This window comes from Dipodomys merriami, unplaced genomic scaffold, assembly GCF_024711535.1.
Source record: "Dipodomys merriami isolate MVZ:Mamm:240054 unplaced genomic scaffold, mDipMer1.0.p SCAF_7, whole genome shotgun sequence".
Lineage (NCBI taxonomy): Eukaryota > Metazoa > Chordata > Mammalia > Rodentia > Heteromyidae > Dipodomys > Dipodomys merriami.
The window spans coordinates 1,470,714-1,493,446 of record NW_027206290.1 but is presented as its reverse complement, the minus strand read 5'-3'; the positions used below and the strand labels follow the sequence as shown (position 1 = coordinate 1,493,446).

The 22,733-nt window shown below is 34.7% G+C and overlaps 1 protein-coding gene across 14 annotated transcripts in view; it reads right to left on the bottom strand.

Moving 5' to 3' along the window:
* Nucleotides 1–22,733, bottom strand: part of Lrrc7 (leucine rich repeat containing 7) — a 486,949-nt gene that overhangs the window by 41,658 nt on the left and 422,558 nt on the right. For 11 of the 14 annotated variants that reach the window (XM_070006786.1, XM_070006787.1, XM_070006793.1 and 8 more), the window contains one exon: nucleotides 13,835–13,954. The exons of the other annotated variants lie outside the window; for them this stretch is intronic. In XM_070006786.1, the coding sequence (XP_069862887.1) occupies nucleotides 13,835–13,954 (120 nt within the window). The remainder of the gene's footprint in view (nucleotides 1–13,834; nucleotides 13,955–22,733) is intronic. 14 annotated transcript variants of the gene reach the window in all.

Genomic DNA, 22,733 nt, shown 5'->3' with positions numbered 1-22,733 from the left:
CCTTTCTGGACAAAAGAAAAGCCTAGTGCACAAAATATTTTTAGATATTCCCTACCATAGTGAACACCATAGAAATAACTACAGCTCAAATGTAATAATGCCAGCAAAGGCCTAATGGGAAGCCTAGATTTCTACCTACATGCGGGCATAACAAAGCCAACCAACATTGCTGCTGACGGGTTATTAAGAAAGGCCAAGTTTATAAAGGGCTGAAGATATCACATCCCCAATGACTAGTAATAAGCCTTATCCCAGTGGTACTAGTGGAGCCTATATGGGGCTCTCAGGCTTCCTATACCTCTTAGCAGCAATGAGACAGCTCCTACCTTTCCATCAGGGTAAGGCTGATGGAATGGGAATGGGGACTTTCACTATCATCAGAGTGGAAACATTGCTCAGAGTTGTAACCACTGAGTAATACTTAAGAGCTGGTGCTCTACCACTTGAGCCTTAACGCCACTTCCAGCTTTTTTCTTTTTGCTTATGTGATGCTGAGGAATCGAATCCAGGGCCTCATGCGTGCAAGGCAAGTGCTCTACCACTGAGCCACCTTCCCAGCCTAGATGTTAGTGAATTTTAAAAGGGAAAACTAGACATCTGTCTTCACTGGATAAAGTCTCAGAGAAACCTACCTAAAACAAAAGGTTTGAATAAAATCCAGAAATTGGTAATATAATGAAAAACATATATCCAGATTTGAATTGAAAAATCACTCATTATACCAAGAGTCAGGAAGATATCAGACCAAATGAAATATCATACTTAATAGATATTGTTATAGAGATATCACAATGTAAATGCAGAGATGTTAGAATCATCTGACTTTAAGCAGACACCAAGAAAAAAACTTCAGTGGCCAAATTACACACACTCAAAAAGAAAGCCATTAGCAAAGAAATAAAACAAATCAGTAAAGAAGTAGAAAATGAAAAAAAAAAAAGAAAAAGTAAAAGAAAAAAGAAATAAATGTTTCCAGGCACTACGGGCTCATGCTTGTAACCCTAGTTACTCAGGAGGCTGAGTTATGAGAGTCATAGTTTGAAGCCAGCTCAGGCAGGAAAATCTGTGAGACTCATATCTCCAATTAACTACCATAAAAAAAGAGCCAGAAGTAGGGCTGTAGCTCAAGTGGTACAGTATTAGCCTCCAGCAAAAATGCTCAGAGATAGCACCTAGGCCCTTAGTTCAAGTCCCAAGATACACACAAACATACACACACACACACACACACACACACACACACACACACACACACACACACACACACACACACACACACACACAGAGGTACTCACATGAAGTAAAAGAAGAAATAGAAGCTGGGTGCTGGTGACTCATGCCTGTAATCAATCCTAGCTACTAAGGAGGCTGAGATCTGAGGATCACAGTTTGAAGCCAGCCTGGGCAGGAAAATCCCAAATCATCTTTAAAAGTGTAGCTGTGTCTCAAAAGGGTAGAGAGCTAGCCTTGAACAAAAGTACTTAGGGAGAGTGCCCAGGCCCTGATTACAAGCCCCACTACCAACAAAAAGAATATATATATATATCTATATACATATATATATATATATATATATATATATATATATATATATATATATTCTTGTTTGTGATCATTTGGGTAAATATCCAAAGTGGGATTGCTGGGTCATAGGGAAGCTCTATGTGGAGTCTTTTGAGGAACCTCCAAACTGCTTTCCAAAGTGGTTGAACAAGTTTACATTCCCACCAACAATGCAGTAGGGTTCCCTTCTGTCCACATCCCCTCCAGTGTTTTCAGAATGAAAAAAGAAAAAAAGAGTCCCAAGGACTTTCCTGGCTAGGCTGGCTTTGAACTGCAATCCTCAGATCTCAGCCTCCTGAGTAGCTAGGATTATAGGCGTGAGCCACCAGCACCCGGCTCAATCCATTTTTTAAAAGAAAAAAAATCCTGAAAACTTTCAGCCAACTTGTTCTTATTAAATGTTACTAAGGTTTATAAATAAAAAAATGTTACTAAGGTTTACAAATAAAAAAATACAAATAAAAAATTTGCAAATTTTAGAGCTGTGAAACATAAAAATTGAAGCAAGAAGTCAGTAAGTGGATAACTTTAGTAACAGACTGCAAAAAATAGTGGAAAGAAAACATGAGCTGGAAGAAGACAACAGAAATTATACACCCTGAATAATAGAGAGCAAGCATACAGGAAAAGATATGATCAAAAGTTAGGAAAGTTGGGGACAAGACAAAAGCTTTAATGTTCATATTGGAGAAGAAAAATGGATGAAGCTAAGTAATTTCAAAAGAGATAATGGGAAGGGAAGGGGAACAACAAAACGGTGAGACAAAGGACAAGGGGGGAACCAATGCAACAGTGACATTCCCAAGACAGTATGTTGGGAATGATCTGTACAACTTGGGGGGGGGACTGGGAGGAGGGAAAGTGGGAGAAAAACGAGGGAGGGGGTAACAAGTTCAACAAGAAATGTACTCATTACCTTACTTATGTAACTGTAACCCCTCTGTACATCACCTTGACAATAAAATTTTTAAAATTTAAAAACCTTAGAAACAATGAGGAAAAAATGTTTCTTATTAATTAAATGATAAAAAAAGGAAGCATGGCCCAAACGTACTGAAGTTTTGTAAGAGGTGAAACAAATGAAAACAAAGCAAACAAACCCCTCCCCGCAAAATAACAAAACAAAATACTTAACAACAAATTCAGCAGAATCAAGAACAGAGAGAAACCCACACAGAAAAGCCCAAAGAAACCCACTAATAGATGAATTATCATTATTGTCTAAGACTGAAATATAAATAAAAAAATCTTCAAAACAACCAGAGAATGATACTATGAAAAACAACTTGAATGACTATGGAGGTTTTTTATTAAAGTTATGGATGGCAGAGAATTTGGTGTAATGACTTCCAAATTCTGGTAAAAAGGACCTGTCAACTCCAAATCCTGAAACTGTAGAATGTAAAGGAGGAGGAGTCAGTGCATCTGATTTGAAGCTTATTATAGCCATAACTGTTGACACTATGTGGTGTTTGCAGAAGGAATTCACACAGCCAAGTGGAATAGGACACAGAACATATACCTAGGCCCAAAAAGTATGTCCGAATTATTTTAAACAAAGTTAAAATGAAAATTAATTCAAAGTAGGAAAGTATCTTACAAGAAATTATGCCGGATCTGTTGAAAACACATAGACAAAATAAATGAAGCTTTACTTACATCTTACATCATTTATGAAAATCAATTCCAAATAGATCCCAGAGTTAAATAGTAAAAGACTAAAAAGATTTGCTGAAAATATTTGCAGATTATGTGTATGATGACAAAGCACAATATTTAAAGTATACAAAGAACTCTCAAACATAAAAGTAAAAAGTTAAGGCTAAAAAAACCCAATGAGAGTATGAGCAAAAAAATACAGACATTTCACCAAAGAGGACACACAGCTGGTGACAAATAAATGCATTAAGAGAGGTTGAACATCATCTGTCATTATGGAAATTTTTTAAAAAAGCAATGAGATATCACTTTACATCCATCAGAATGATTAAAACAGAGCATAGAGATATCACTAAGAACTGAAGATATATTGCCAGAAACTGGACCACTCACTGCTACTGGAAATATAAAATAGTAGAGCCATTCTGCAAAAGTGTTCAATGCTGTTTTGTTTTAAAATAAACAAAATATAAGCACACAAGTACCATAAGACTTAGCGATCACACTCCCAGGCAACTATCTCAGGGACTTTTGAAGACTTTTATTATTTACACAAAACCTGTCCATGGATGTCTGGCAGCTTTCTTTAAAAATAGCCAAACCCAAAACAATCCAGCTTCCTTTCAAAGGAGGAAGGGCTAAACTGCTAATCATCCATACCATGGAATATTATTCAATAATAAAAGAGGAGATGATGAGTTTAAAAAGCCAAGCTTTAATAGCTTATATATTGCATGATTGACACAATAAAATTAGTAACAGAAATGCCAGGTGTCAATTTGAAAACATTAACACAGGCATATAGGTGAGTTCTTACTTGGAATTGGATGAACCTGGGATTCATTCCTTGAGCAGTCATTTTTCTTTTAGTTTTGCAATCTTACACAAGGTATTAAGTTCTCTGCTTATCATGTAAAAGCTGTAGACAATAATAAAGGCTTTATAGAATGCTGTGAGGTTTAAAGAAAATACTGTAAGAAGTAATGCAGTGTTCAGTACAAAGCAGATACTCTGAAAGGCAATGAGAATAAAAAATTAACTATCTGCTGGATAAATGTGATTGTTCTTTGGCCATAATGATAAACAACTACCAGAAAGAACTGGTTTTAAATGTGATGTAATCAATCAATGACAACTCATTTACAAACTGTTTCTGAAAATAAGCCAATCACTAAGCTTCATTTATGTAGCTATGCCCAGTTACTGCTTTGTGAATGAATCCCAAATACTAACTTCTGGAAATCATCTAATCCCCGACCTTCAGGATTCACAACTATTCTGCTCAGAAAGACTTACAAGTTATTTTTAGTAATCAGTAAAGTAAGTTGAACAGTGGCCCATTTGAATGGACAGGGGCAATGTTATACATCAAATATAATACATATCCAGTCTAGCTGTTTTAGTGGTTAATTGGAGATAAGAGTCTCGCAGACTTTCTGCCCTGGCTACTTCCAACCTTGTGATCCTCAGATCTCATCCTCCTGAGTATCTAGAATTACAGGCATGAGTCACTAGCCACAGGCAGAATCTTATGGTTTTGACATACCTTACTTGGTCACAATCCTTGATTCCCCTCTGTGTTATGTTATCTAAGTTTCCAATGACATTTGCAACTATGTACACTTTTATTGCATTGGATTACTCTTGAACTTTTGCTTTTAGATTTGCCTCAAAGGTAATATTTATGCTAGAGTTAATTCAATTTTCTGAAGAACAGTCATTTGTTTCAAGTATTTTCTTCCACTAGTCTTTCTGTTGCTTTATTCAGTGACAAATTTATTTCCTTCCTCTGATTTAGTACCTACTTGATTGACAGTTTTTGGATTTGCACTTTTTTTTTGTGGTCTTGGGGCTTGAACTCTGGGCCTGTGTGCTGTCCCTAAGCTCTTCAGCTCAAGGCTAGCACTCTACTACTTGAACTACAGCGCCACTTCTATGGATTTGCACTCTTATCAAAAGAATAATTCAGAATTGGTCTAGATGAGAACAATTCTGTCCCCACCAAGAATCTCATCTTCATAGAATTTTGGCTCCTTCTAGGACATATACTTTTGCTTGGCAAATAATTCTTGTTTAACATCAAGTTTCTCTCTGCCTTTGTCTCTGTCTCTATTTCTCTGTCTATCTCCTCTTTTTCTATCTCCATGTTATGTTAATTTGTAGGGAGGTAAAACTGTGAGTCTAATAGGTATATTCATTCTTATTTCCACAGTATGGCAAAAGACATGGCTGTGTTGGTGTTTCTGGGAAAAATTACCATGGCAATAGTTAAGTTTTACTTTGAGAATTGCATTTGACTTATATCAATAGGAGTTTTTATAATGATTCTCTTCTATGACATCATAAAAGTGTGTCAGTTGATTTGAGACCATAGATATTTATGTTTTCTAGGTGGTTCTATCCATGATAGCTTGTACAATCTCAACCTCAGTGTATTAGATTCTGTCCCAGAAGAGTAACTAATATTGCCATAAAACCATGCTTGCATAAGATTAGTAGAGATAGAAGCATAGATTTAATACACAGAATGAGTTAGTCAGTGTCTTAACATGACACGGATATATAAATAAATGTGATTATTAGAAATCTCAAAGAGATTCCTATTAGTGATTCCTGGGTCCCAAATATTATCAACAATTGATCCTAACCACAAACATTCCTTGTGATGCAGTATGTGTTTAACCTCTCCTGTTGTTAACAGGAGTTAAGTGGAAGTTCAAGTGGAAGAATGGCTGTGTAAGAGAGGGTATGAATGCTTTCTGGGCAACTGATGTGATTAGAAATAATTCTTTAAAGTTCCTTATCAACCAGAAGGATGTTATTAAGTACCGATTACCTATTATTCACACAAGCAATTGATTCTAGGCTATTTCCAAATACTAAAACTCAAAGGGAAGTAGGGTTGCATTACTAGCTCTAGAATCTCTTTCCAAGTCTCATTAGGGGTAGATGTTCCTTTTTATCTGGGTATATTAAATCCCATCTCACTGTTCTTCTTTTCTTTTATGACCCCTGAAAAAGCCACCTTTCCATTAATACAAATTGTGTATATTTCTATTAAGAAGTGTCTCGTTTCTTGATTATAACCATTCTAACTGGGGTGAGGTGGAATCTCAATGTTGTTTTGATTTGCATTTCTTTTATGGCTAGAGAAGTTGAGCATTTCTTCATGTGTCTATTGGCTGTGGTTTCCCTTATTTGCAATAACTAGTATATGTCTAGGACAAGCAGAAAAGGTCAAAAGCTGTACGTGTATGACTATATAAGATGATGCTAAGCGAAATGAACTCCAAGATAGGGACACAAGTGGTTTTTTCTTTCTTGCTATTGTTTTTAACATATTTAGAATATACTACATGATTATTTTTGTTTCTTTGGTATGTTCCTCCCCCATGGTATAACCCCTCTTTTCACTGTATTTGATGTCGGTGCTCTGCATCTTGTATATACATTTTTCTAATTTGGGGAAGGGAAGGGAAAAAACAAAATGCTTAAATAGGGATACAGGTTGACCCATTGTAACAATGAGATATACAAGACACTATGTTGAAAATGAACTTTATAACTTCAGGCATGGAGAGGGAGTGGGATGGGGAGGGAGGGAGAAAGACGAGTTGGGGAGATGGGGAGGGAAGGGATGGTAGGGGAAAAACAAAGGAGGGGGTAACAATGTTAGATAGGGAATGGACTCATTACCTCACTCACATAACTGTAACCCCTCTGTACAGTATCTATACAATAAAAATATATATTAAAAAAGAAGTGACTTATTAAGGACTACTTTATTGGGCTGATTTTTTTTTTCTGTAAAAATTCTGCAATTGTATGACTTCTGTCCTCTTTAGGTTCATTTCTTGTTTGGGGGCAGACTCATCAACAGCAAAGACACTTAGTTACTATTTTTTTAAAGCTATTTGTCATCCATTGTCTCATAATATAATATGTATTACCATGAATGTCAATGCAGTCTTTCATATGGCTCCATAAGGAGTTCTCAGGGACATGGCATGAGTCAGGAAAGAGAAAGAGGATGCAGAAGGGAATTCACTCAACAGATCTCAGAATGACTCTATGTAAGAAATTCCAATCTGTTTTGCATTTTAAGTAATTAAAATCTTTTCTGCTGTACTGCCCAGTAACCAGAAGGAATATTTATTTGGATCAGTAAAAGATTTTCTCATATCAGAAAAGAAAAAAGAATTTCAGAAGAAATTCTGAAGCTAGATTGAGGTTGGTAGTACTTACAGATGATTCCTCTCATTTGCTTAGGGATTAATGAAGTAAAGGCATTATTGTTGGGGTTCTTCATGACTAATAATGAGTTGTTACTAATTGTAAAGCCTAAGCAAAAAAAAAAAAAAAAAACCAAACTATTCTATCTGACCCATTTCCTTCTGCACAAAAGGAAAACTGAGCTGTAGTATGATAATCAGTAAAGTTTCAGAATCATTTTTTTTCAAATTCAATTTTACTGACAGGAATAAGAATTTTTGACTTGATGCTGATGGAAATAGGAAACATTTCTATTTCTCTTGTCTCTAATATAGACTTTCCTGTTTGATTTTCATATCTGCTTCTTCCATATCTTGACTCTCAGAGCCTTAAATACACTTTTATTTTCGATTGTCTCTACATTCCCCAATATTTAATTTCATGTCGGTCTGTTTCTTATCTATATTGTACTTTCCTCTATTTCTATGTAAATGAGCTTCCTTTCCTCATCCTCTAAGTTATCTCAGTAACATTATGCTGAATCTCAGAATTAAAGGTACTTTTTCTTTCTTTCTTTGTCCTCCCACCCCAATTCCTTATATATAGCTACCTGAGAGAAATTTTTTTTTGGGTGGGAAAAGTTTTAAGAAGTTATTCTCCAATGACAATTTAAAGATTATATATTTTAGATATTCATAAAGTAATAAAATCGCTTTTAAATTTGTAAATGTATCTTTTTTTTTTGACGGAGACAGACACTTGAACTCAGTACCTGACACTTTCACTCATTGGCTGGCACTATACCAACTGAGCCATAACTCCAAACCTTTCAGTGTATCTCTAAGGTGATTTATCTTTTTGCTTTTGGGACAGGGTATTCTTATGATCTTCCTGAACTCATGATCTTCTTCCTCAGCCTCTCAAATGCTGGGATTACAGGGATACTACACTGTGCCTGCCACACTGGTTTTGCATATCTACTTATTTTAAAATGGTTCTAGTTTATTCTGGCCCTTTGGAAAGTTCTACAATAGATGAACTTTTAGTATCTAGTGAAAAATCAATCAATCCCAGTACAAATATGATCCAGCTGTTTTTAGACACAAAAGGTAGTTTGGCCATATGGAGAAAAGCAAAACAATTTAGGATTTCTAAAAGGTATTTTGGATCTGACCTTTCTACATTTGTAGAAACACTGAAATCTACTCTATCTAAAAGCAAAACAACTACTAAAATTAAAGTGAGGAATGAATAGTTCTTCCTTGAAGCTTCATAAACAGATATTTCCTTATGGCCCTGAAAAAAACTACCATTGAAATTTGGAAGTGGAATCAGAGGAGAGAAGATTATCAGGAACATAAAAATGATCATTACTACACACACACACACACACACACACACACACACACAAACACACACACTCCACATCATTTCTTCTAGTTTTATATAATAAATTTCTTTACTTGCCTCATAGATGATGTCCTGGCAAATCACAAGCCCTTAATGGTTGAGCTAACAGTATAGATGTGGGAAGTCACAGGGAAGTTCAGCATAAAGGGAGTTTTTTGTGAGTCAAGACTTAATCAGCAACCATTTATACCTTTGTCTTCACTTGTGTCCATTGATACTGACCCTTGTTATCCATCCTTACCTTTCTAACTGTCAAGTCTCTTTGAACTTAACCTTGAACACTCTAGAAAAGACAGGCACTCAGGGAGGGAAGACTCAGGAATACTAAAGGAGACCTTTGAATACTTCAAATTCACATATTAAAGAATTTTCAAATACCATATTGATAGGGGTTGGTAGATTCTTAGTTGCCTGTTGTAGAAGGGAAGTGTTTGAACTCTTATTTATTTAAGGTTACCTTAGCACTGCTATTTCTGTCTCAACATGTCTGTATAGATATTTCCTTTTGATTTTAAATCTCTTTAGGGATAGTCAAACTAATAAGGTTTTCAGGTAGATGAAACAATTACTTTGGCCTTTGATGAAGTTAATGATTTCACAGATGTTTAATCAACATAGGGGGTTCCTAAAGTAAGTAGTGATGCAAGAAAACGATCTTCCTCATTTGAACTGATACTATGATTTAGCATATTGTTATGGACTTTTCAACTAAACTTCAGAAGAATGGGTGTATATATAGATAATGTAAGCATTTAGAGTAATAAATACTTAAGAATTTTTATTGGAATGGATACTTGACAGGGAGGGGGTGGGGTCAAGAGGAGGGAGGTAGAGAAATGCAGAGAAGAAAGGGAGAAGAATGCAGTAAAAATTTAATGCATATCCTACAAAATTAAGAGAAGCAAGGGAAGGAGTAGCCTTGTCTATTAGTCCTATCTAGTCCAATTAACTAGTTAAAGTAGCCCGGTAAGAATATTGAAAGAGGTGACATTGAACAAGATGCACTGAATTCACAAACTGCTTTGTTTGTGCTTTTGTACTACTACTTAAAAATAAAAAAGAATTTTTCTTGGAAGACAAAAATGTTAACAGTCTTTTACAATTACATAACTGAATATGATGTATTCCTTCAATAGCCTACGAAATGTACATATTAACCTTTCTTTCTCATATGAAGCAGATTCTCTCCTTTCCTGTCCAGCACTTCCATTTTCCCCTTCACTAATTGCTTCTCTCCTCCAGCCTTTATAAACATTCAGACATATATCATCCTATATACTCCTTTTGTTTTCCTTATAGTCATTTCTATACCACATTCGTTACACTACCTTTTTTCCAAATAGAAACTCCTTTATTGGGTTTTTTAAGTTTCCAAATTCAGGGAGCCTTTTCTTCATCATAGAGAACTTGTTGATTTTCTGAGGGCATCATTTGGTGCTATTGACCATAACCTCTTTGAAATACTTTATTGTTCCTGTTGGTTCCCAAGGTATCCTATTATCTTTAATTTCTTCTGTATGTTATTCTTTAGTTTTCATTAGACCTGTCAATTCCATCTTGTCTATTAGTCCCATCTAGTCCAACTAATTAGTTAAAGCCAAACTCAGAACTACATCATTTCTTCTTCTTTGATGGAAAGTGCTTAGCTAGTTTGAATCCACAAAATATAGAGAGGCTTGTTGATTTGAGGGAGAAAGGTTTTATGTATAAGAGACAGCCATTGGAAGCTTGTCCCCCTGCTGGCTTTGAAAGAGGAAATGGGTAGCAACAATTGTCCCTGGAATCATCTTATCATTGAGAGAAACCAGCTTTAGGACAAAACTATGGGTGACCGTGGAAAGTTAAAAACATCTAGGTCCTTATGAATCATAGAACAAAAGAATAAACCCCAGCCTCTAGATCTTCATCAGTTTGCCTCTTATCTAAATCTTCATTTGCATTTTTTTCCATGCAAGACTATTTGTCTTGACGTTTCTACAACATGTGGTGGAGATCTCTATTGGGTAAAACTTTGGCTTTTCCCCTCTGTATCTTATTCCAAAGTATATCTTGTAAATGTTAGTGTTTCCATAGAGCTTGGCACAATCCTTGTCTGTCTCACTGAAGGCTGAATTATAACATACACTGATGATTGGCAAATGCTTATCATCAGCTCAGCCTTCACTACTGAACTTCAGATAGATAATCAAATATCCATATGGTTGTCCTAAAGATACTTCAAACCAATATATTAAAATTGAAGCTCTCCTTCTTTCTCTCTTCCATCACTTATTCTTTCCATAGTTTCCATTTCAGTGAATGGAATGACATCACTAGCTCAACCACTTTAGCAACCTGGTTATCAACCTTAGTGGTTTTACCTATCTCTATGCTCTATGTCCAGTCAAACACAAGATGCTTTTGGCTCTAACTATTAAGACTATATGAGATCTGTGCCTTTCTGCCTATCATCTATGTTTCCATCTGTTATCTTTTGGATAACTAGAGAAGCTTCTTAATTGTTGTTCCTGTCTCCACCCTTTCTCCTTTAGTTCAATCTCTGAAAAGTTCTCAGAGTGGTCTTTTAATGAAAACTTGACATTTCTTTTCCCCCTTTAAAGTACTTCACATTTCCTCTTCCCATTTCCTAAAGGATAAAGACCAGAATAATCTGGTGTTTCCTTCTCTTTCCAATCTTATTTGACACTAAGTAAGACTGTCCTTAAATTCCTTTGGTTTCTTCATTAAATGTGTTCCCTTTTCATAGTATTCCCTGTCATAGTTGGCATCCTGTGCTCCTTGCACGAAGCACAATAAACATTACATTCTGTATTCTGTTTGGTGCTAGATATTATCGCATAAGCAAATTAATAATAAGCACAGTCTCTACATATCAATTGTATTACCAATTATTTTAGATATAAAATATATCTTTAAAAAGCATTGACATCAGCCGAGTGTTCTTGGCTTACTGTCTGGAGTACTAGCTACTCAGGAGGCTGCTATCTGAGGATTGTGGTTCAAAGCAACCCCAGGCAGGAAAGTCTGTGAGACTCCTATTTCCAATTAACCACCAAAAAAAAAAGCTGGAATTGGATCTGTGGCTCAAGTGGTAGAGCGCTAACCTTGAGCAAAAACATAACTTAGGGACAGTACCCAACCCTGGGGTTCAAACTCCAGGACTGGCATACATGTGTGTGTGTGTGTGTGCGCGCACGCGCGCGCGTGTGCATGTGTGTGTGTGTGCACACACACAGACACACACACAGAGCATTAAAGTCACCAGGGAAAAATCACCAAAGTTACAAAGACTATATGCAATGATGCAATATATCTATAAGTAATGAATGCATTCTAATTAAAAAAAAAACACAGCAAAGTTTAAAAAGTAGAGCTGAAGAACCATATTGGATTTTAGAATTATAACAGCATTAAACGGTATCAGTCACTTCTCTGATCTTACTCTGTGCATTCTCTTTAGAAGCATAATTCTAAAATTCTATGTCTTTATAAAATAGTTTTCTTATGCACGTACTTAGTAGTTTTTAGTTTTGTTTGTTTCTTTTTTTTGTTTTTTGTTTTTGTTTTGGTCAGTCATGGGGCTTGAACTCTGGGCTTGGGTGCTCTCCCTGTGCTCTTCAGCTCAAGGTGAGCTCTCTACCACTTGAGCCACTTCCAGTTTTTTTTTTTTCTGAGATTTTTTTTTTCTGAGATTTAAAAACATCATATTCCTCATGTTCCTGAAATATTTTCCCATTTGAACTACATTTTCCAAGACATGGTTGTAGACATAATTTACTATTTTATTTACTTATTTATTTGATAGTACCAGGCTTTGAGTTCAGGGCCTTGAGCATGATAAGCAGGCATACTCTTTTAATTTCTATGAGTATTTCTTCATGGCATAACAGAATTTGAACAATTTTCTGTTGATAGAAAATTGTTTGCCTGGTTTTCTGATATTGTAAACATTGACCATCCCTTGAATGATGTGTGTAAGAGTTTTTCTACTTTAAAGGAGATTTTTTTTAATTTAGAGGAGATTTGCTGGATGTAGAGTATGTTCAATTTTACAATGTGATTTCTTATCAGAGTGCTGTGTGTTTTGTATTCCATTTGGAAGTGTAAAATGTCTCCTATGCTTGCAAACCTCTTTTTGTCTTCTAGACTTCTTCATTTTTACCAGTTTGGTAAATGTAAAATGGCATCTCGTTTTCATTTCCTTTAGTGACAGAAGGCTTCAATTTGTTTTAATATTAATTTACTTATTCATCCTCTTTGCTCCCTGGAATTTTTAAAATTTAAGAATTGTACACACAGTTCCTATGGTGATTAGTATGAGCTCTTATGCAATAATAGACATAATTTGCCTCCCACATATGTGGTAAAAATCTTCCTCCTGGTATGGCTTTCTGTTTCACTTCCCTTATAATGTCCTATCATGTAATAGAAAGGCTGCCAATACACTTCATGTACTTCCTTAGATTAAAAAACTCTTCAGGTAAATATATTTTTTTCATTTTTTATTCTCTAGCACCTAGAGAGTGCTCAGCACCTTACTGATGTACATATTGTTGCTCACTAAGTGTTTTTGTTCAATTAGTTGTCACAACTTCAGAAATGGTGTACCAAATCTTTATGTGATCCAATATTATTTCATACCACGGGTACAAGACACCGTTGAAGGCAAGAGAGACAGAAAGATATGTCACATAGCTTTCTGTACTTGCACTTCAAAGAATTTCTTAAAATCCTTGTGAGACTGGCAGTGTCTGCACAGAGATGTTAGGGATGTTTAAAAACATACATAGCTAACTCTGAGCATCTAGCAGTGTTCATTTTCTATTCTTTTCAATGGATTTAATAGTTGAATGATTTTTATAACACGGGATGAGGTTTAGACTAAATTGTTCACAAAGGTAAGAATGATGTTAAGACACAAAGTATGGATTACATATTACAATGAAGGTTCCTGGTTGATGGTTTGTGTTATCAATTTGAAATTGATTACCTTTTTAGTAATGGTGTCCGGAGGTACATCCCGCCTCCCAAGTGGATAAGGATTCCATTGGCCACTAGGAGATAGATCTTCTTGTCCATTGTCTAAAATGTTGCTTTGCTGGGACGGGGTCTATTGCGAAAATGGTATGGCATTCTTTAGTGATGTAATAGAAGCTTATCATAGTTTTCTGAAAAGAGTCCCTAATAATTATGGTAAAATTAATTTTGTGTGATTGTAGAAAAACATATATCCTAACTGGTAGTATTAATATATACTATTTACTGAGCAATAATTCTAAGTTGATAGCTTTTAGGAAGCAGTGAGAAATACAATTAAAAGAACCATTTAAGAGTTATTTGTTACATTTTAAATACAAGTTTAGATTATTTACAGTACCTGAATACAAATAATCAGAATAAAACTAATCAATTGTTAAAAATAACAATATTTTACATTTCCTTAATTTATTTCTTCTGTATTATCTTACCATTTAAAATATAAATTGAAACCATATATACCATAGTTTAGAGCTTATACTATTCCAAGCCACAGCCTAAAAATAAGTCTTATAATACTGCAATAATAATTTGGGAATACAGCTCTCACTAATCCAAAATAGAATTAATACTAGCATGGTTCAAGATTTATGGTACTGTGCCATTACTGATAAGCAGATTTAAGGGAAAAGTTTAATAAAGTAGCCTAAAAGAAATTATATTTGAAGCACACTGTAAATGAATCATGACTGTTTTAGTTACCAACTTATTTATTTGTATAGATCAAGTGTATATTAAAGTTTAAACTCTTGATAAGGTAAAATGTTTTGTCTGATTCATTTTTTAACAAATAACAACAGAAATATCATTATTATTTTTTTAACAAATAACAACAGAAATATCATTATTAGTTTCTAATATTAGTAGCAATTGGCTTCTAATAGTAGCTTTTAATATTAGATTCCACTATTAGATTCCAATAATTACTAATAGATTCCCACATCAACAGAATGTTAGCCTATAGGGGAGAGATACATAGTGGTATGGTATATATACAGAGAGAATGTGTATGCAGCTATTTTTTTAGTACAAATACTTCTTGGTTTCCTGGGGAAATTTTATGTAATAGAGCTATTATCCTATGCTATTTTTGCACTTGTTCAGAAGGAATCCTACTGATAAAACATGGGTAGAGTGTGTATGTACCATTGTACTTTGTGCAAAGCATTTTCTTTCAATCCCAGAAAAGGAGGCCATTCTCATCATGACATACACACAGGAGCTGCTTGCCAGCCTTCATCTGATGATAGGACTGGAACTAGCTTATTCTCTTTTAGTTATATAACCACCCAATATATATTCTTGTCACATGTCTTTTTTTAAAGAAATACTGCTCAGAAGTATTTTAAAACAGGATTCATGATAATATTCTATCAAGTCCGTGGTGGAGCTAATGGATATAAAGAACAATAGCTAACTCATTTTTCCTCTTTTACTTTGGTCCGGTTAATTTTTTTCACAAACCCAGGAGGAAGTGTGAAAAAGGGGAAAAAGTTCCTGAATGTAAGCTGTTGAGTTAGTTAGGATTGATTTGATTTGTGTTTGCATGATAAAATGTGGATAATATATTTTAAGAACAGGAAAGTGATCTGGAATGTGGTCAGTGCTTGTCTGGTTACAAGCATGAAGTTTCTAGTCTTTATTTTTTTCCAGATAAATATGTTCACATATGCTCATGCATATTTTTCTTATATACATTCTTTTCTTATCATATTGAAATATGATAAAATAGTACACTTAAACAATTAAAACGTAGTTATAAGGCTTAAGTAGTATTGGTTAGTATTTTCTGAATTTTCAGTTTCCATCTATTTTTCTAGCTTGGTTTCTTTGCCAATGAGATAGGATAATAATTTTTCTGCCAGGTCTGTGCAATTCAAATTTTTGAGAAGTGGCCAGAATTCAACACAGATTTCCTTTCTTTATCCATACCATTTCTTCAGTTCTTCTTCTATGTTTGCTTACCTACCCAGATATAACTCCTCGTTATCATTAAAAAGCAGCTGAGAGCTGCAAAATTCTTTTTGGCACAAGAAAGAGGTTAAATCTTTATCAAAATTTTAATGTCATAATGGTTTAGCCTCTTCATGAATCTAAAAATTAATCTGTACCTTTAAAGTTAGAATTAAAACTGAAGGCAATTCTTCTCTATAACAGAGGACAAAGGGAACAGAAACATGCGGAAACATTAAAGAGGTACTTTGATTACACAGCAAAATTAAGGGGATGTCCTGACAGCTGTTTCATTAATTTTAAGAGTCTCCTGACTATTTTTCTTAAATGACTCACCCTGGGAACAACTTTAATCTGCAGAAATATAAAGAAGACAATCTATTGGTATTGCATTGTGGTGGGGGTATGAAGACCAAAAAAATAATTGTGGCTGGGAGCCATTGGCTCATGCCTATAATCCCAGCTACTGAGGAGGCTGAGATTTGAGGATGGAGGTTTGAAGCCAGATGGGACAATAAAGTTTATGAGACTCTTTTCTCTAATTAAACACCAAAAACAAAACAAAACAAAAGCCAGAAATGGAGCTGTGCCTCAAGTGGTAGAGTGCTACCCTTGAGCATAAAAGCTCAGGGACAGTGCCCAGGCCCTGAGTTCAAGCCTCACACCTGGTTCAAACAACAACAACAACAACAACAACAACAAAACTAACAAAACAAAAAACCAAAAACAACAGAGAATTACATATAATACATTCACATTCTTTCTCAATGGAGTATGTCTATTGTTTTAATTTCAGTTGTTTAGTTGCTAAATTTCTATAATAAAAAATTAAAATGATTAAAAGTAGCAACTGGATAATGTAAGAAAGCTGAGGCCATAAATGTTGAAAATCTATTATTACAGAAAACAATTAAAGTTCAGCATTTAATTCAGTTATTTCTCATGCCACATACTTGATACAATCTGTAGATACTTTATAGAGTAAGGTGAATCTTATTTTTTGCATCATATATAACCACTTACACAGATAAATGGATAAGAAGTACTATGTTGCTGAGTAGAAGGATTGCTGAGCAGACACTAATCCCAAAAGCTAGTGAGGACATTTGTAGATTGAATATTTATGATTTTGATTACCACGAATAATCATATCTATCGAAAGAAGTAAGTTCTAATTTTGCTGAGACATAAAATGTACATATGTATGTCTTTATAAATATTTGTATATTTTCATAAATATATGTCTGCACACATGTGAGCAGCATTGTTCTTATCTGATGGCATCCACTATGCTTGTGAAATTCTTATTGCTATTTTGTTGAAGAAACTATATGACAGTGGCAATAGCAATTGGCATTTTGGCAAGGTCTTGGGACAGATCCCTTATGAACACAAAGATCTAGTTAGTTTAGTAATTGACATGTGATTAGTCAAGAACATTACCATAAATTTATAAAATGTGATCAAAATAATGTATTCAAAGTAATTTTCCCTGGCAGTGTGGTGGTTCATGCTTGTAATCTCAGTATTCATGAGTAGGAGGGCAGCACAGTTTATATAGCAAAGCCTTGCATTAAGTAAGCAAACAAATGGACAAAACAACCTGTTACTACCACCAACCAAAGCCATTAAATGATAATTTGCCAGAGTGCTTTCATTAAAATTATTTTTTGGCATGTCTTTTGAACAAAAAATAGGTATTACAAAAGTAGGTATGTGTTGAGCTAAGGTATAAATGCTTGTGGCTTCATGGGTTCCATCTGTAAGTATAGTGGAATGCCCAAGTAATTTCTAAATCCACATTTCATTGTAATGGTGATGAAGCATTCATAGGGACATGAAAATTATTTTAGTAATTTTGCCACTGTCTATGGGGATTTGTGTGTATTTACAAGACAAGCTGAAGGCTTTTTTTTTTCAGAATTAGAAAGGTAAGCAAATCATTCTTGACAGATAGGTAGCCATTAATAAGTGCAACAAAATCAATAGAAATTATAGACATGAGTTGCCCTGAAGTGCAACATAGATCTTGCTTTGTTTTCAGCTGGAAAAATGGCATTAAGTAACCCTTTGCACAAAGTTTAATAAATGCATATGAAATGTTGGTATGCTCTGATCCCAAGACATTTAGTAAGATTCAGTGAGAAGGAACATTATAAATTTAAACATAGTTCAGGTATAAACATTGCTACATAAATTTCTCATAGCTGGTGAGATGAGTATCAACTGTATTTTTTAAAACCAATATAACTGGCAGCAAGACCATGCTCTTCCAGGCAAAATTCTATGAAACAATTATATAACACACACATTTTTATGAATTTAGGCTCCCTTTCCCTGATATTGTTTAATTTATATGAGTATCTGATTTTATAAGCCAGTAAGTGTTAGATTTTATGGTATAATATTATAGCAATAATTTTTTAAAGGAGAGATTACCAATTTCTCCACTGTTGAAGAAACGATACTACATTAGTAACCAGCTACGCTTGAATGAAGAGCTTAAGGAAAGGTTACGATTTCTACCCCAGTCCTGTTTGTCTCTGGGGCTGCAGCAGCCTGATGATTGAGTGATTTCTTTTAGGTCCCTAATCTGAGAAAATGCAGGTGGATCTGACAAAGCACAAAGTAATTAATAGCAATTATTTACCTCAGCTAAGAGATCACTATACCTGTGGTATATAGGGAATAACTAGGATTGCATGTTGTCTAATTAAGATATTCTACTTATGCACTGTTTTTTCCATTTCATAATAGCTACTTCTCTAGATTTTTTAAAAAAAGATGATGTAAGATAATAATGACTACTGAGGAACTTAATCAACTATCATGAGCCATGTTTATGATAATGTCAAGTTTTACAAATACATGAGAAAGCACCATCATATAGAAAAAAGAGCATAGGTTTGAGTACCAAGCAGAGTAGAGTTTAAATTCAATTTACTACTATGCCAGGTCCAGGGGATCTAACAGTAAACCAGTAAAAGTGCAGGTGAGATTCCTCAGTTTCTTCATTTATTTCCACAGCAATGAATGTATTTTATGGTTTTTGTTTCTGAGTTACAAGACAAAAAAATCATGTTTAAAATATCTCCTGACACTAAGAATACATAGATCTTCAATAATCCCTATACTGTTTTAACTGTCAGTGGAAATATTTATTTATTCTGTTAATCATCTGGTAATAAAAATAATAGTTTGAAATGACTTGTTTTTTCTTTAGTGTTGTATTTCTCTCTGATAACACATTTTTTGAGACAATAGCTTTGCTCAGTTACAACAGAACACATCCAGAGAAAGCACGTAGAACCATTAATTACATTCTAGAAAGTTGCCTTGAGTGCTTTTTGGAAAGGCAGGAAAAAATGATGAATGGACAAATGAATAAATGAATAAATAAAAACAAATAGAAAATATTAATAATTTTATAGCTTACTAGCTGACATACATCAAATGTTCTAGATTATGCATACTATTACACTTTCTGGGCAATTAATATAAGCATCAATCAAAGAAAATATTAAATCTTTATACTAAGATTGCTATTTGTTAGCATTAAAGAAAATTTAAGAGTTCCAAAAATTATAATTTACTTTTTTAATTACAGAAAGCTTATATAAAAGAAGGCCTTCATAGAATATATATATAAAACATTTGAGCTGATATATAATAACTATGTTAAAATGAGAACTATTCAAAATAAATAAAATCTAGAGGAGTCTTCTCTTTCCTTTCACTAAGTATTCACAATGTAAGTACTTTATCAAGTGCCCAGACTTTCCTATCTTTATTCATAAATAGTTATATCTAATTAGTTAACAGAAATTAGTTTCAAGAAAAGAGCTCCTACCTGCTACTTGCAGGAAGCAAGAATTGACAGAGAGAATGATACTAGGATCTGATTTAAGCCCCTTAACTGCTCTCTGGAAAGGGTATCACCTACCCAGATATGTGCTTAACTTCTCAAAGGTGAAAACATTAATTTAGATTCCTTGGGAAGCTTTACTCACTCTTTGTAGGAAACCTCAGTGTAAATTGTCACAACATTTAACTTGAGATGGCTAGAATTATCACTCAGGGTACTTATGAATACTAGAGACAACTACATAATTTCCTCAAGAAAACGGTCACTTTTGTTAACTGGTAATTGTTATAATTGATGTCACCTTACATTGTAGTGCAATTCTTATAGATAGCAAGCATTTAGTTACTGGACAAATATCTCAAATGCCCAAGTCACTAATTTTATTATTTTAAGTAGTAAAAGTGTTGTAGTAGATTTCTATTACAACTAATTTTTAGCCTATCTTTTCTGGCAAGAAGGGTTCACAGGAAATGTGTTCTCCATCATGTGAGATGTTTGCAATGGCTAGGAAAGCCAAAGAACAGTCAATTTCAGAGAATGCATAGTGTGTGTGTGTGTGTGTGTGTGTGTGTGTGTGTGTGTGTGTGTGTGTGTGTGTGTGTGTGTGTCTGTGTCTGTGTGTCTGTGTGTCTGTGTGTGTCTGTTGGTCTTGAACTCAGTGCCTGGGTGCTGTCGCTGAGCTTTATTGCTCAAGGCTAGCACTCTACTACTTGAGCTACAGTTCTACTTCGGGGCATTTTTGGTGCTCAGTTGGAGATAACAGTTTCACAGACTTTAAATCCTAGATCCTCAGGTCTCAACCTCCTGAGTAGCTAAGATTACAGGTGTGAGCCAGAAGCGTCCAGCAAGAGAGCATGTACTTTAGGAAAGATTGTGTAGTACGTGAGGAAAATTAAGCAAATCAAAATCAAAACTCTGCAGGAGAGGCAGGTGCCAGTGACTCTGGGGACAGTGCCCATGCCCTCAGTTCAAGCCCCAAACCAAGGAAAAAACTACCAAAAAATCCCTAGAAATATAGTTGGGCTCAAAGGACAGAAGCTTCAATTGGAATCTGAGAGAGAGAGAGCAGAACCTGACACTTTTGAGAAATATATTTTGCTATGTATTTTGAATATCTGTAATTTTTCTTCTTTATTCCATGCCAGGCTGAGTATTACATATATTTTAAAGCCCTAAATGGATACTTTTTGAATCATAATGTCTTCTGACATAGGGAGTATTTGTCTTCTCTCATTCTTTTCTTCCTTTCTCTACCTTTTCTCCTCCTCTACCTCTTCTTCTTCCTACTTCTTTATGTAGGACATAAAATATTGCTAGTAATTTATTAATCATTGTGAACTACTTTACTATGGCATATACTTGCAATCATCCTTGATTTACAATTTAATAGTCTCCAAAAAGAAAGCCTGTAGGTCATCTCTGTGTTCAAAAGAGGGGGGTGGTTGAAAAATCCCTGAATACAACTCTGTATTATTCCTATTAAAGAACATCTTATTGCTATATTTATGGATAAGCAACTCATTCTCTAAGGTATCCAAAACTACATCATAAAATTAATATAGCAATGTACATGTCCCTAATCTATTACTGAAGAATAATTGAGCCACACCATTTTGGGTATATTGTGATTTTTTTTTCAGATACTGCCCACATCTGTATTAGTATGTAGATTGAAGAGTGAATAGGGCCCAAAACTAGGCAAAATAAGGGAATTTTCATTTAATATAATTTCAGATGATTCAGGAAGCAATAGCTTCCTTCATACCCAAATCTCTTTAATCTGCTCACTGGGTTTTGAAAGTTTGTTATTTTGAAACTAGTTTTATTTCTATTGAATTCCGAAGCCTTCTAGGAGAGGTGTCTACCCAAGCAACATTTTTTCTATTTCATAGTGCTGATAAGTTCTAAGAAAATTTCTTTTGTTAGGAAACAGGACGAGAGCCTTGGGCACCTGCCATCTGAGGGGCCAAGAAAGACAGATTGTATTAAAGTAGGGACTCACGTAAAATGGTCATGGGGTGGCATTTGGAGCCAACTTGTACTGGCTCACAGGAGCCATTTATATCCAAGTTGTTCCAATTTTGATTCCAATGCTATGCATTTGCGACTGTGAAATTGGCTATAGTGAGACTAATTATATTGCTGACATTAGCAAATACCCAAAGTAAATTTTTCTTGGAGAAAAAGTTTTCAGCCTTCCACTGCCAAGTCATAGGAGGCTGAGGAGAGGTGGAATGATATTCAAAGTTTCTGGTTTAGTTAGGTTTCTTGATTTGCTTTGTTTCATTTAAGTGATATTGAATGGCGAAGAAGATGCAGTTATAAGCATCTCATTGATTTTGTGATTCTACCTAGAGTCAAAAACCAACTCTTTTGAGTTAAGGGAGACTAATAGAGTTATTAGAGACAAATTTGACAATAAAACATGATTTTTGAAATTTTACGACATTCCTTGGGGATAACAATTTATTTATTTTACTATAAAGAAAATGTGTTTGGAGGTTACTGTTGTCATTCTGTTGACTTTATTTTTCATTTTTTTTCACATAAACTTTCTAGGCTTATGACTGTATTAATATGTAGACATAATGACATATTGTATGAAAATAATTCATTAGTCTCCGTGAAGATATAACTAAGAAAGAAAGCATGTAGAATAAGCATTCTCACATTTTCCTGTTGAAAATAAGCATATATTTCGTTGACAATGAAATATCGTTCTTTCTTTCTTTGTTCTTTCCTTTTTTTCTGGTTGGCTGTGGGGCTTGAACTAGGGCCTTGGTGCTGTCCCTGAGCTTTTTCACTCAAGGTTAATGCCCTACCACTTTGAGCCACAGCTTCACTTCTGGTGTTCTGGTGGTTAATTGGAGATAAGAGTCTCATGGACTTTTTTCTGCCTGGGCTGGCTTTGAGCTGCAATCTTTAGATCACAGCCTCCTGAGTAGCTAGGATTATAGGTATGAGCAACTGTTGACTGCCTGAAACATCCTCTTATAGGATATTCCCATTAATTATGCCTACATTTTTATTAAAT